Consider the following 15983-nt stretch of genomic DNA (forward strand, 5'->3'; position numbering starts at 1 on the left):
AGATTAGACAATATGAGTACAAAGTTAGAGCTTTTGCAGATGATGTAGTGGTTACGTTAATGAATCCTATAAATTCAAGTAGATTTTTGTTGGAAGTAATTGATAAATATGGAAAGGTATCAGGATTTAAAATAAATCAGAATAAAACAAAAGTGATAATTAAAAATATGTCTATACAACAGAAACAAAAACTAGAGGAAATGACAGGATTTGAGGTAGTAAAAAAGGTTAAATATTTAGGGTCTATATTAGCTCATCGAACAAGAAACTTTATAAGAATAATTATGACTTGCTATGGCAAAAAGTTCAGAATGATATGAGTGGCTGGAAGAAATTGCAGTTATCCCTATTGGGAAGGATTGCGGCTATTAAAATGAATGTGTTACCTAGATTTTTGTTTCTGTTCCAGATGATACCTATAATTAAAAAGGATAAAAATTTGGAAGATTGGCAGAGTGGGATTAATAAATTTATATGGCAGGGTAAAAAGGCGAGGTTAAAATGAAAATAATACAGGATTCACGGGAAAGAGGTGGTTTAAGAATGCCTAACTTTAAACTATATTATGAAGCAGTAACCCTTTCAGTAATAAGTGACTGGTTTAACTTAACAGAGGAAAGAATTTTGAATATAGAAGGTTATGACTTGTTATATGGATGGCATGCGTATTTATTTTATGGAAAAAGTGGATAGGGCTTTTAAGAATCATGTGTTGAGAAGTGCTCTTTATGGTCTGGAATAAATATTCCTATAAATTAGATTACAAGATTCCTATATGGGCGAGCCCTAGACATGCAATAGAGAATATAAATATAGAACAGAAACAGGAAATGATTACATATAAAGAACTTTTGTATGCTGAAGGAGGTAGATTGCAATTAAAATCATTACAGGTATTAAATGAAGAAGGGAGGAATTATACTTGGTTTCAATATGGGCAAATAAGTGCTAGATGGAAAGAAGATCAAAATATTGGTATAATGCAAAGGGAGGAAAATTTAATAAAGCAAATTAGAAATCAGACCCAGGAGCATATAAAGAGATTGTATAATGTGTTGCTTGAAATAGATTCGGAAAAGGATTTGGTAAAGGATTGTATGATAAAATGGGCACAGAATATTCAGGAACCAATAATGTTGGAAACATGGGAGAAAATCTGGGTTAGAAATGTTAAGTTTACACAAGCACAGAATTTAAGGAAAATTTTTATAAGATGTTTTATAGATGGCATTTAGATCCCAAAAAATTATCATGTATGTATCCTAATATCCAAGCGAAATGTTGGAGGTGTGATTGTGATGATGCTACATATTTTCATATTTGGTGGACTTGCAAGAAAATTAAGGTCTTTTGGATAAGAATTTGGTGGATTATTCAAAATGTACTGAAGAAGAAGATAAAGTTCCTGCCACAATTTTTCCTTTTGGGAATTATAATGGATTGTACAGGGATTGAGACTAAATTGATTTTGAACTTAATAACAGCAGCAAGACTGTTGATTGGACAATACTGGAAGAAAGAAGAGATACCTACAATAGAAGAATGGATATTGAAAGTTATTAATTTGGCTGAGATGGCTAAAATCTCAGCTTTTTAAAAGACAATACGCAGGAAAGATATTTAATTGAATGGAAAAATGGATTGATTATCTACAAAACAGATATCAGATTAAGAAATATCAGATTGCCTTTGAATAATTAGAAAGTTATTTTATGTAATGGGGAGGGGGTTGGGAGACGAAAAGCTTTGGATGTGGTTATTTGGATTGGGCTTTACCTTGTGATTGACCCGGGAAGCCGGGGGGTGGGGGAGGGAGGGGGGTGTTTTGTTTTGTTTTTTTTTGGGAGGGAGGGGGGAAAAAGGGGGAAAAATGTTTTTGTTTTTCTAAAACTCTTTCAATAAAAAAAAAACAAAAAAAAAACTGCAAATATTATAGCTGTTTAAAATATATATATTTGTTAATAATTATTCAGGCTACTGTTAACTGAGTCATTCAGTTATATTTTCCCTTATAACTTGGATGTCCTGTACATCAAAAGAAAATTTAAAAAAAAAATACTTGAATAATCCAAAAGCTTTATTATGAGGCAATATTTTTTGTCTTTTATAAAATGTGAATATTTTTAAAGCTCAAACTACCATGTTTTCCCAAAAATAGGACATGTCCCAAAAATATGGCCAAGCCTGATTTTTGGGGTGGGCATAAATATACATCCTCCCCCGAAAACAAGCCCTAGTGAAGGGGTGGGCGTGGCCAGCACAGGAGGCAGCCCTTCCCTTCCCCATTACCTCCTGGAGGTTCATTCCCATAGTTGCTGCCCACTGATCAGCTGAGCCAGCGAGGGCTGTGCAACTCGGCCCAGATCTCCAGAGCACCTCCCCAGCTGCCGGGCTCCTTCCCTTTTTCCTGCCGATTGTTCTTTACTTGGGATCGCAGCACAGACACACATCCCCAAAATGATCCATCCAAAGCCTTCAGCCTTGAATCCTGGAAGGGGTGTCTCTGCTGCTATCCCAGAGAAACAACGGTGTGCGTGTTTGTGTGTGAGAGAGAAAGGGACAGATTCAATCCAACCTCGGAGCGTTATCCATTCTCTCCGTCCCCCCTCCCCTTTCTCTCTCTCACACACACATAGAGGTCCATCACCCCCCCTCCAAGCCTCCCAATGCAGCTACATCCCTTGATTAACCTGCTTTCCAGCTCATTCTCCTCATGCAGGGCAAGAAAAGTATTCTGTGGGATTATGGTAAAAACACCTTCCAACTTGGCAAGATTTTTTTTTCTTCCTGAGAAGTTGGAATGTCTGAACTATCAGTATTTTTTTTTTACCCTCGTCCAACAGACTACTTTTCTTGTGCTGAACGCGCAGCAGAGAATGGAGCTGGAAAGCAGGTTAGTGAAGGAATGTGGCTGCCCTGGGGGGGGAAGGGAAGGGTTTGGCATGGGTGGCTCCGCAGCCCCTGCTTGCTTTGTCCTTCACTCCCCCACCGCCTTGCTTCGTTCTTCTTTGCAATGTGCAGCCTCTCAAAATAAGGAGAATTGCAGGCAATTCTCGTTACTGTGAGATGCTGCACATTGCTTCTGGGCAGTGTGCAATGTTGCATCTTCTGTAACTTTGACAAAGGCAGGCCAGGGATGTGTAGGGAGGGGGCCACCCAGTAGAGTTCTGAAGGCAGGTAAAGGTCTCCTGGCCTGCATAGTTTGTGGGCGAGGCTGTGTGAAGATTAGCTGTGTCCAAAGGCTGTTTGGTAACGGAGCCTCAAAGTCTGAAGTGCATTTAAAAGACCTGAACTGGGAGCCAAGGGGCCTGACAAAAGCAGAGCCCCTGCTTTAAAGGCCAATCAAGGACTTCTTTAGGTACGCCTAAATGTTGGAGAAATAGTGCCACATTGTAACTGCTGTGACATTTCTCCAAAGCAGCAACCGGCCAGAAAAGGGCACGTCTTCCCTCAACAGCAGGAGCCTTAGGCCAGGAAGGCAGCGACTGATAGCAGCGAGACTCTGGACAGGTTCGGTTCAATGCTGTAAGCGAATTTGTGTGCGCCTCTGGGCTGGTTTAGCTCAAGGGGCGGAGAGGCTGTGCAGTCGGAGCGCTTGGGGAGGAACGGCCGAAGGGGAGTGCGGGTGGGCTAGGGTAAGCACTGTGCTGGGCCTTTAAGCGGAGGGCAGGGAGGGCCCGGTGTCCAGCGACTGGGAAAGGCTCACACTCGGGAAGCTGTGCTTGCCTCGACCAGCCGTGCAATGCAGGCTCAGCCACCCCTGCTCTACCCAGTGCTTCGCTCGTGGCAGGCAACGGCTGCTGCCCTCACTGCCCGGCATCTCGTCTACCCGATCTTCCTGGGAAGTGGAGGCTTGGACCTCTCCACCGTTTCTCTTTTTCTCTCGCCAGGCATGGCAGGGCTTCCTGCCCCTCGCTTCTCCCCTCCCGACCCCTCCCCACCTGCCACCCCCAAATTGTGCCCCAAAATAACAAGAAAACCCTGAAAATAAGGCCAAACCCTTATTTCAGGATTTTAAAAAATATAAGACAGAGTCTTATTTTCAGGGAAACATGGTATTTCTAGTATAAGTTGTTGTGGTTTGATCAACAATAATGATATTAAATAAACCTAATTTGTTTGTCGAATAAGAATAACTGTTAATTTTAGCAACTCAAAAATGATATTGTTACCTCTTCCAAGCAAAAATATTTATACATGGAGTTGAGCTAAAGCAATTCCCGGTGGTTTTTGGGAATCCAAGATAGTTGAGTGAATAAGATATTAACTTAAGACCTATAAACTCTGAATTATAAACTCCTTCCACTTATGACTGTAACTTGGTTGCTTGTATCCTTACGATTTATATTGATATTGTTTCCTGATTGCTTATTTGTACCCTATGACTATCATTAAGTGTTGTACCCTATGATTCTTAATGAACATATCTTTTCTTTTATGTACACTGAGAGCATATGTAGACAAATTCCTTGTGTGTCCAATCACAATAAAAAATTCTATTCTATTCTATTACTGAAGACTCATCTCTTTTTCAGTCCAGTTAAACTAACAGAATGCTAAAGGGATGAAATTAAAGGGAACTCTTATATAAGATGTTTTGAATTCTTAGAAAAGATAGGCTAAATTTTAATTGTTGATTTTCATGTTGAATTTTCTAGATATGGTTCCTTCCTGAAAAGATATTCCCAAATTATGATAAACTAAGCATATTAGAATTAATGCAAACAATGTACAACTTGTTCATTTTTTTAAATCCATGAACTGCGTGGCAGTGTATCAGTGCAAGACAGTATGTCAGATGCTTACTTAACTAGTTTAATGCTAATTTAATTCCTTGTCTGGTTAAAATTCATAAGGGATTATTTTCATGCTAAAACTGTTAACAAAATTGATTTAGTTTTTGGACAGGGATGAAAGCAGATTAAAAGCAGTAATGTCATCAGGACCTAATAATACCTGTGACAGAATATTTATGTTTGCTTGTTCATTATTCTGAATTATTAAACAAATGAAAAAATGGCCTTCAAATTTTATTGGACCCATTTCAACAATTTCAGCCTGTTATTAAAAGAAACGTTTTACAGTGGTAGATTTCACAGATTGAATGATCCATGAATATGGATCAGACTTTAATCAGCAGAAGAATTTTCTTTTCACTGTTGCTTTAATGCAATAATTGCAAAATACCTTCAAATTATAGAGGTCATTAGACAGTTGTATTCCTATTAAAAACCTAATAAAATATCAAAATGCATGTTCAATGTACCTGGATTATTAATGCGGCTTCAATATTAAAAAATCTAAGTAGACCATTTTTACTTCCTCAGTAATCTTTTTCTCAAATTATTTAATGCTTTCTAAACAATTGCTTATTTCCCTAGCAAAAACCTGGCTAACCTCATGGCTATCAAACCACGTTATTCTAATTAACATCAGTAGCATAATGGTGTATAAAGTAAATTGAAGAATGGACTAAAGATACAAAAGATGCATAGTTTTTGCCCCCTTTATGATCTGGGGCTATATTAATAATTTGTGTTGGAAAAAAATACTGATTTTTATATGCTAAGAGATGGGGAACAATGGCCCCTTTATGACTTGTGGGCTTCAAGTCCCAGAATTTTGGGAATTGAAGTCCACATAAAAGACCCATCATTCCCCACCCATGTGCTAAATAAATACACTTATTTTCTGTAGATAGGCACAATTGTTATGGTAGGCTGTGTAGCAGGATTACTTATTCTAGCCCTGCACAACATCTTTGGCATTCCATTTTTAATAACCTTTTGCAATTGACAATACAATGAGATTTGTATCCTGATAGTAAAGTAAGATTAGGAGAAATTTAGAACTACTAGCAGAGTACTTTATATTTGAAGAAGTAATGGTGTAGGAACCTAAATAGTTTGCAGCTTTCTCTTACATCTGAGTGCCATGTTTTGATGGAGACACATTTAGAATCTTGAATCATTTAGAATTTTGATAAAAAGTAGTATCTTTATGTTTGATATTGGCTACCAGAACTGAGTTGTAAACTCCAGATGATTAGTTTACAACTCAAATCTAGCAGGTTTCCGTTAACAAATAATTTTCTTGTCGACATGGCCAGTCACAAAATAAGTATGCAGTAGAAAGCATTTATCCCTCCAGGTCGTTCTCTACATTTCCCATAGACCAGGAGTCAAACTGGTGGCCTGTGGGCCGGATGCATCATGCACAGTCCACAACCACCCCAGCTTCACGAAAGGGGAAAACGTTGCGATATGTCATATGATAGCAATGTGACATTGTGAGTTTGACACCTGTGTCATAGGCATTTAATGAAGCCTGAAATCAATCTTGCAAATAAAGTCAATACCTAAGGCTGGTATAAGTTGTCTATTGTTTTAATTTAAATAATCTTTAAAAGATCAATTGTACACAGGGAATTTGATGGACATTGAAAGATTCCACATTGCATCCTTTAGCACTGTTAATTGTTTTCTCTAAAAGTGCAGACTGTAATTTATAGAGACTTCTGTACAGATATGTAAAGAGAAAAAACAAACACCGTTACTTATCTAATGCAATATTGCTTGATACTGATTTATCGAGAGAAAGAAGCTTTGATGAGCTTCTTGGATATTTAGTTGTCATTCACATGAAGAATTAGTAGTAGAATACCTACTACTACAGTTTAGGAGTTGTAGATACAACTACACATGACATTTTTATTTAATTATTGAGTTACTATGCCAAGTATAACAAGGATTCTAGATTTTGAAAATATTACCATGGTTCTGTATGTCTTATTTGCCTCCTTCAACTATTTCTAACTATAATACAGATGTACCATTACAAGATCCATTCTAGTAATAATTGAGTATACAATATGGGACATTTCAAATGTGCTGGAAAATAATTTTCTAATATCTGACTGTTATTAGTGATTGAGGTACTATAGTGCTTCCAGAGAACACATGTCCATGTCTCTATTTTCTGTTTTAGTTTAATAACTGCAAAAATTGCTTCTTGATATAATAAGACCTGTATATTTCTTTTTGTCCACTCTTAATTAACTGCTTTGTTGTAATTTATGTATGTTTTCCTTCTTTATTATTTATACTAAGTCAATAATTAAATAAAAATGTAATGTGCTATGTCATTTCATCAGTAGCCAAAAATATTTTGGTCTTTTTGTATCCTCAAGGGGAAGTGACATTTCCAATGTCAAGTAAAACACAAGACTGGAGGCAAGGGCAAAAAATATAATTTGCATAATATTACAGTTTGAATGTAAAAAAAAGCTTTCCACAATAAATGTGCAAGGGAAGGAACATAGATTCTTTGCAACTTTTAACCTGTAGTTTTTGTATTCATTTGCAAGTCATTATAGATGTTTTAGAAATGATATAACAGTTAGGAAATTTTTGGATAGCAAATACTATTCATTGCAATGATGGACATTCATATATGAAGTTCGGGCTTAATGTATTGAATGGAAATATTAATTGCAGAGCTCTCTGTATTGTTGAATTTATAAAGGCCAATTTAGAGTATCAAACATTTAACATTTAAAGTAGTCTTATGAAAGTTTTGTAATGAATTTGCTTGTATTTGCATATTGATGTGTGTGTTCCAAGGAATTCATTAAAATATAGATTTCCTAGAATCAAGCTTATTTCTTGGTGACTAGAGAGTCTCATATCGTTCTCTTGGTGACAGCTTAGAATTAATTTGTCCCTAGTGGAATTTTTTTTTTTAACTTTCAGGTCTAACCAATGATCATGTGTTTCCTGATGATCTCCTATCTAATTTAATAAAAATATATTTATGTAAAAATATAGAAGCTTGGAAATCTGCATATTCTTATTTCATAAACCTGGTAAGCTAATACTAGGGTAAGACAGTGATTTCATTTCAGCACATACCTGCATCTTCAAAGCCACTGAATGATGATGTTCCCAGACAAATTACATAATTACTTCTTTCACTCTTGATACCTTAGCATCACAGGCTTAGGCTTTAAAATCCAACATGTTCACAAGCAGTGTGAATTGAGAAAAATAAAAGTATATATTTAAAAAGAAATTATTCCACCAAATTATTCCCAAGTGTCTTAACAATGCATTGAGTTTAAAGCAAATCATGATCATTTATTGGTCACTACATATTTATTTATTTTTTATTTATTTATTTTTGTCACAACAATATACATAAGCATCACACAAAATGGTTATATAGTATATAAACATACATATGAGGACATATGAGGAAGTATAAGCATATATGTATAAAAATAAAAAACAATAGGACAGGAACGGTAGGCATGTTTGTGCTCTTACGCACAATCTATTTATATATACAATTTAACATAATATATAAATATATATATATAAACATAATATATAAATTAACAATTTATATATATAAATTATAATGATTAATATCATTAATCATAACAGAATAAATAATTTGCTTCTGTTTAATTTGATTTTTTTGTTTCTTAATCTTCAGTGTCTTGTGTTTGAAGATGCTCCAAATGGAGTGAAGGCATCACTGAAGGCTGGTATGCAAGTGATCATGATTCCAGATGAAAACTTGAACAAAGATCTTACAAAAGAAGCAACTGTAGTGCTGGGGTCCATGAGTGATTTCAAGCCAGAATTGTTTGGTCTACCACCATTTAATTGAACTTTTTTTTTTAAAAAAAAATTAAATTTAGTATTTTTTTTAAAAAATCATGGTTTTTTTTCTTTTTCTTTATAGTATTGTTTCATTATTTACACTTCAGCTTAATTCAGAATTAAAATCAGAATTAAAATCACAGAATTAAAATGTATTTGAAGCCTGTTTCTAGATTATGCATGCATTCAAAAAGAAATGCTGTTTTTCATATTTTTTTTTAAAAAAAATCAACTAATAGCTCTCCTAAATGTTCTCATTATTTCTTCCATCATTTTTATTTTCAAAAAAATTCTACAAAGGAAATTTTCTCTGGGGGTTTTTTGTTGTTGTTTTTGTTGGTAATCATCGGAAATAGTCATGCAGAACTATAAGACATCCCCTGATAATAAAACTATAGAACTATAGAACTATATTATAGAACTATAATAGAACTATAAAATAAGACATCCCCTGATAATAAGCCCAATCGGGCTTTTCAGCACATGCGATAAAATAAGCCCCCCACCAAATAAGCCCCCCACCAAGTACTTACACGCATGTGCAGCTGGTCCTGGCATTTGCTCTGGTTGCTTCCCACACATACAACACGAGATGAGGCGAGGCCAGAGAAGGGGAAAGGACTGGAAGATGCCCCACACACTCACATGCCCTTACCGTACCTATCGGTAAAAGTGGAAGGCCAGTGGCCTTGTGCCTCATGCCCCACTCCTTACTGGTAACACTGATGGCTGCCACAAAAAGAGTGGCTGCTACAAAAAGAATGGCAAGCCAGCAACGCGCCTCATGCCTTGTGCCCCACTCCTTACCAGTAATGCTGATAGCTGCAAAAAGAGCAGCAGGCCAGTGACACACCTCACGCCCCACTCCTTACCTACTACCGCCTCCAGCAAAAATGAGAGAGAGAATGGGGGGAGAGAAAGGAAAGAAAAGAAAGAAAGAAAGAAAAAGAAAGGGAGAGAGAGAGGAAAAAGAGAGAGAAACAGAAATGAGAGGGAGGGAGAGAGAGAGATCCATTTCCCACACACAGGGAAACCACAATTGCAATCCCTAAACCCCCACACAGGGAAACCACAATGCCAAATCCCAACCACCAGGATTTTGGATTAATGGATTTAATGATCTAAAATGACTTTTATTTTGACCCCCAGAGAAGGTGAGTTCAAAAAGAAAGAGCTACTCCGTGGAATTCAAGAAAGGAATCATGAAAGATTCTCAGGACAAGAATCTGGCAGGTTTCTGCAAAGAAAAGATGTTGGATCTACATATGGTCCAAAAATGGAGAGTAGAGTATGATAACCTCAGTCAACAGGTGCAGGACGAAAATGGCAAGAAGCGCAAGTGTGGATCAGGTTGGCAACCATTATTTTCTGAACTTGAAGACACTATCTCTGAATGGATCATTAACAGGAGAGCAAAGGCTTTAGTTGTACGCAGGGCTGATATCCAAGCATTTGCCCTTGAAATGGCACCACAATTACAAATTTCCAAGGAACAATTCAAAGCCTCTCAACACTGTCTGGATAGCTTCCTTCAGTGACATGAACTGTCTTTGAGGAGATCCACCTTGCTGTTCAAGCTGGAAGATGGTGAACTTGTCAAACGGGCACTTGCATTCAAATAGTTCATTGATGGCATTGACTTTGCCAAGTACCAGCTATTGAACATTATCGCTATGGATGAAACAATAGTCTTTATGGGCCAAGAGGCTCAAACCACCTTGACCAGAGGGGTGTCACATCAATTTCTATTCCCTCCATGGGATAGGAAAGTGCACGTGTGACGTGCGCATTTGCTATTTGGATGAGTGGAACCAAAATCACACCGCTAATAATAAACAAGGGAAAGAAGGACAAAATGGAAAGAATTTCAGGGATTTACATCCTTGAAACTGAAACAGCCTAGTGCACCCAAGCAGCTATCAGGAAGTGGGTGGAGCTAATGCTCCCACTTGTGCGAGGTGGCCAAAGAGGCATGGTGGTGTGGGATTTAGCCAGCACTCACCATGCCAAGGATATGAAAAAATTTCTTGCTCAACGCAGGATCAATCAAATTATGATTCCTGCAGGAATAACTGGCTACCTGTAGAAATTGGATTAATAAGTCATTTAAGGACCATATCCATGTGCAAATAAATCAATACATAGAACACCGAATGATAATTAACCAGAGAGGTAATTTTGTGAAGCCTGGACTGCCAGAACTTGTCAATTCGGTGAAGAATGCCTGGGAAAAAATAAGTGACAACTGTGTTGCAAATGCAATAAGAGCAGGCTACATGGACAGGAGGTACTTTTTAAAGGAGGTACTCTATTGCTAAACATGAGCGATTGGAACCAATGGTGTTGAGCAAAATATACTTAAAAGAAACACAGGACGGAATTCAGGTTGTGGACGTTGTAGAAGAAGATGGTATGACTACCATATTAGAATAAATTGTTCAGTTTGAATAAATTGTTGAGTTTGAAAATATTGTTGAATTTGAAAAAAATCATTGAATTTTAATGCAGTAAATTGTTGAATTTGAATAAATTGTTGTATTATATATGAGCATTGTGGTTTCCCTGTGTGTGGATTCGGGGTTTGCAATTGTGGTTTCCCTGTGTGTGAGAAAGGGGTCTCTCTTTCTCTCCCTCCCTCCCTCCCTCTCATTTCTGTTTCTCTTTGTCCTCTCTCTCATCCTCTCCCTTTCTCTCTTTTCTTTTCATTTCTTTCTCTCTTCCCATTCTCTCATTTGAGTCTCACAGAGACTCATTTCTGGCATCTTTTATCAAAGGGGGGTGGCAGGTGGGACATGGAGCGAGACATGGCTCCTCTTGCTGTCTCTTCTCCCCCTCCCCTCGCTGGGTATGGCAGGGCGTCCTGCCCCTCGCTTAGTCACCTGCCCCCTTTAGGGATGCAATTTGGGGGTGGCAGGTGGGGTGGACGAGAAGCGTTGTGTCCAGGGAAAAATGTTGTAAAAAAAAACTTTATTGAACTTGCGAGGAGGTTTTTTTTTTACAACGAGTTTCCCTGGACACAACGACAAGGAACACGATGGAGCTGGAAAGGTAAAATGTGTGTCCCACTTCTCGCCCGCACCACCTGCCACCCCCAGATTGCATCCCTAAAGGGGGCAGGTGGCTAAGCAAGCCCTGCCATGCCATGCCCAATGAGGGGGGGGAAAGAGACGGCAAGGGGAACCATGTCTCGCTCCACGTGTCTTGCTTCTCCCCTGCCCCACCTGCCAGAAATGAGTCTTTGTGAAACTCATTACGCCACCACCACCTTGTGGAGCAGGACTCTGCAAGGCTTGTGCTGTTGCACGCATGAACAGCAGCATTGCCATGAGGTTCGACATACCAGTACAGCCATGAGCGGCAGCACTCCAGCTGTGCCGGTATGATGAAGCTTGCGGCACTGCTGCAGTTAGTTGTGCTGCAACAGCACAACAAGCCTTGCAGAGTCCTGCTCCATGAGGCAGTGGCGGGACATATCAGCCAGCCGCTCGGCCGGCGCAATGTGCAGGGAGGGGAGGCAATGGCGGCGATAGAACAGCCATCGCTCGCCACCTCCTGCACCCCCAAAATTAAAAAAAACTAATAATAAGGCCAACCCCTTATTTCGGGGTTCAGGGAACATGGTATTTAAATCACTTTTGGTGGACTTTAAAACAAGATTCTGCCACCAGTGATAAAATTATCTTTGAATTTATGTGTAAGGTTCTTTGACCATCTAAATAGGAATGCTTTAGGACTGTTTTCAACATCTTTTACGTAGTTGTCTGTGTTTAGCTAAATGTGAAACACATAGTTGAAAATATTGCACAAATAATAATTTGTTGTATAATCTGAATTCATGCATCATGGTAAAAGGTGGGCAACTTATTATCTCAGAGCCATCTATGGCTCCAAATCTCTTTGTTACAATCCTCAGAAAGTTTTTTGTGACCAAGTGTCGCCTTGAATTTCACACAAATAATAATACCACAGTTATCAATAATAATGGTATAATATTTTACTATTTATTTGGTGAGATATATAGGAAAGCTATAATGTATGTTCTAAAATAGACATAACAGGGTTAAGGAAAAATACATAACCCTCCTGTAGATTTATTGACCTAACATTGCATAAACCTGGCACAGTTCAAATGAAACTTTGGAAAAGTTTCCAACTGTGTTCTAAGTCATAAATCACAACTTACATTGAACATAGTTTTTGTTTACCCAAGCTAAAAACCAAGCAAATCATCTCACGGCTTAGTGCCATGTGTGAACCCAATCATGTATTCCAAAATATTTATTTAACTAAATCCATCCAGGAAATAAATCACATCACTGTAGGGAATGACTTATTTTTTTTCCTTTATGCATTTTTAAGGATAATTATTTTAATGGAAAAATTATAAATGTATCTGGGATGGTTTAATTGGGATTTTTGTATTAAAAAGTGGGATTTCTATAACATTTCAGCAGAGATGATTTTAAGCTGCACAATCAAATGTATAGCTTATTACCTTTTTTTTTTTTTCATGTGTGGTGTTTTGCTGTTGGATGTTTTCTTTTTCCCAAGCTTTTGCCTTTTTGTCTTTTCATAGCCAATTTTAAATACATCTTCCAGCTTTGGGGAAACATTTGCTCTTGAAATCTACTAAATATAACAAACAATACTTCTTTTCTTCTTCAAACTTCCCTTCTTGCTTGATTAACCTCATCTGATGAAGTCATGACTGATTCAGTTTACTAGATACTGTTTGCTGCATTATTGTCTATTTTCAATGTCTATTGTCTATGTCCAGAAAAAACAGTATCTGCAGTTCTGACTATGAAAATAGAAGTCTGTGTACTTAAAAGATATACTGCTGAATTCTGGTGCAAGAAAAACAAAACTTTTGGAGGTTGAAATTATGTACATATGGTGCCTTTGTTTTGTGTGGCATTATTTATGGAATTTACAGAAAATTGTTTTGAATGTTAAGGACATTAGGAATATCCTGCTATACCGTTTTCAAAATTCATCAAATGATACTCACATATTTGTAGATTTATTAAAAGAATGGTAGGTTATAAATATATGCATGTCTGAATGCTGTAAATTAAAATGCTTTGCTATAATTAATTAAAATAAAACATTACCTCCATGTTCTGAAACATCACTGTTTAGTGTGCCAAAGCTTCTGTGTATATGTGTATGTGTGTGTGTGTGTTTAAAAAAATCAATTGCTCATTGTTTTCTGTTCCTGAAATAAATAGGATTACAACATGACTATGAGCATATATAGCTGAGATTTATGGTCAGGATAACCTACTGCAGTGATTCTGAACCTGTGATCCATGGACTCCTGGAGAAAACTGTGTCATCACAGGAGATCCACAATGGCTTGAAGAAATATTATTATTTAAATATTGAGTTAAGTCTTGGTGGTCCACGGCCACAAAAGGTATTTAAATGGGATCTATGGTAAAGAAAAGGTAGAGAACCACTGGCCACTGACCACTTTGGTTAGATCGAAGTGACTTTTTATAACTAGCATTCAAAAGATGGTATTCATTCTGTAATTATTTCTATTTCCTAAATATTTGTTGATACCAATCACTTTATTACTATTCTCACAAATTTAGTTTGTGTTATGCCCAAATTTTCTTTTTTATGTTATCTATTGAATTGCACTTCTACAGATGACAAAACTAAATGTTAAATTTTTCTCTACAATTTAATAACTATGAATTCAGGTAATTTTCTACATCTTAGCAAATCCCATAATTATTACCTATTTTTTGCATTAAATACATGGTGCTGGATAAATTATTTCCTAATTGTACCTTTTCCTTATAATGCCAGAAAGGAAAATAACTCAGTTTGATAATCATATTAAAGAAAGGATATACTAAGGACCAGTGGTGGGATTCAGATAATTTAACAACTGGTTCTCTGCCCGAATGATTTCTTCCAACAACCAGTTCATCAAACTGCTCAGAAGATTAACAACCGGTTCTCCCGAAGTGGTGTGAACTGGCTGAATCCCACCACTGCTAAGGACTACATAACAGACACTCAAAACACACAGGACTATTATTGCCCATTATACAAGTTTTTTATTAAAGAAATGCAAGCCATCCTCATTATTCATGGGTTTTGTATTTGCGCAGTTGTTTATTTAGAAAAAATGTTCTTCTCACCTCCAAATCAATACTCGTGGCACCGTTGCGCTTATTTGAGGACATGCAGAGCAGTAAAACATTACAATCATCCAGCCTGCACTTTCCCGGTTAAGGTTTCAGCATTTGCTAATTCAGGATTCAAGGCATTTTCACAGAATGAAACTACCATTAATAATGAGAATTCCCTACATGAAATGTTCAAACCATAGAGAACTCAGAATTAATTCCTTGTTTTTTCTTTATCTGAGCCATAAGAGTAGGAGGGATCATAATCCATGTGGTATAAGCATTGTCCAATGGGTTATTTTAAAATATTTTTGGAAATATTTAAAATCCCCCATAGGATAAAATTTAGAGAACATGTGTATGAAATAGAGAAACACAACAAAGCCCTTAACAAAATCTTTTATCTTCTGAAATAAACTCCCCTACCAGCCCACATTAACGGAAAACAAAAGTGCTAATCTTTCAACAAAGTTAATACTTATTTTAGCAGTTTTAGCAATAGCGCAGGCTATTCATCTGGAGAGAATATTTGAAATTCAGCTAATGAAAATTGTATTCTGGTCTCTATGTGAGGGTGGGTGTTTTTGGTTTCATGGCTTTCTTTTCCAAAAATAAAATAATTTTGCTCCAAATTCTGTCCTACATATGACTTACATTATAGTACTTGTATCACAACAGAGGGAAAAAACTAATTTATTTTTTTTTGCTCCAATGATATGGACCTACTCATCAAGCAAAAAAAAAATATCATTCTGAATAATAACCTCTGCGTAGCTAAAATGTGAATCAACTTAAGTATACGTACATTCAAAGCCCAGGACAAGAGCTAAATTCCAGATAATCATACAGAAAAACAGGACCCCTTAAACATTTTTAAATTCACTCTGGAGGCCAAAAGCAACAGGTCAAAAGAGCATGCAAAGCAATTTGTTTCCTATTAACATACATCACACATTAACACTGCATATATTAAAGCAAAACTCTTTATATTAATCCCAAATATATTTTTTTAAAAACTTCATGCTGGTTTGTTAAGCATGCACAGCAATACAAATGTGCAAACATTCTATTAACAGTGTTTGTATCTTCAATACAGCATTAGGACATAAAACTGCTTCACGTTCACATGAATTTTAAATTTCTCAGCTAATTATTTATAAAATTCCAGTAA

At 36.8% G+C, this 15983-nt stretch overlaps 1 protein-coding gene across 3 annotated transcripts in view; it reads left to right on the forward strand.

Moving 5' to 3' along the window:
• The window catches only part of PUDP (pseudouridine 5'-phosphatase), a 64277-nt gene extending 51203 nt beyond the window's left edge, over nucleotides 1–13074 (forward strand). Inside the window, exons 4-5 of one of the 3 annotated variants that reach the window (XR_009155286.1) lie at nucleotides 8497–11451; nucleotides 11581–13074. Coding sequence is in view for 1 of the 3 variants with exons in the window: in XM_058184656.1 (XP_058040639.1) it covers nucleotides 8497–8673 (177 nt within the window). In the remaining 2 variants the exon portion in view is untranslated. Of the gene's footprint in view, nucleotides 1–8496 lie in introns of all 3 variants that reach the window. The other 2 variants (XR_009155287.1, XM_058184656.1) reach the window with 2 other exon arrangements.
• Nucleotides 13075–15983: the final 2909 nt, after the last annotated feature.

This window comes from Ahaetulla prasina, chromosome 5, assembly GCF_028640845.1.
Source record: "Ahaetulla prasina isolate Xishuangbanna chromosome 5, ASM2864084v1, whole genome shotgun sequence".
NCBI lineage: Eukaryota > Metazoa > Chordata > Lepidosauria > Squamata > Colubridae > Ahaetulla > Ahaetulla prasina.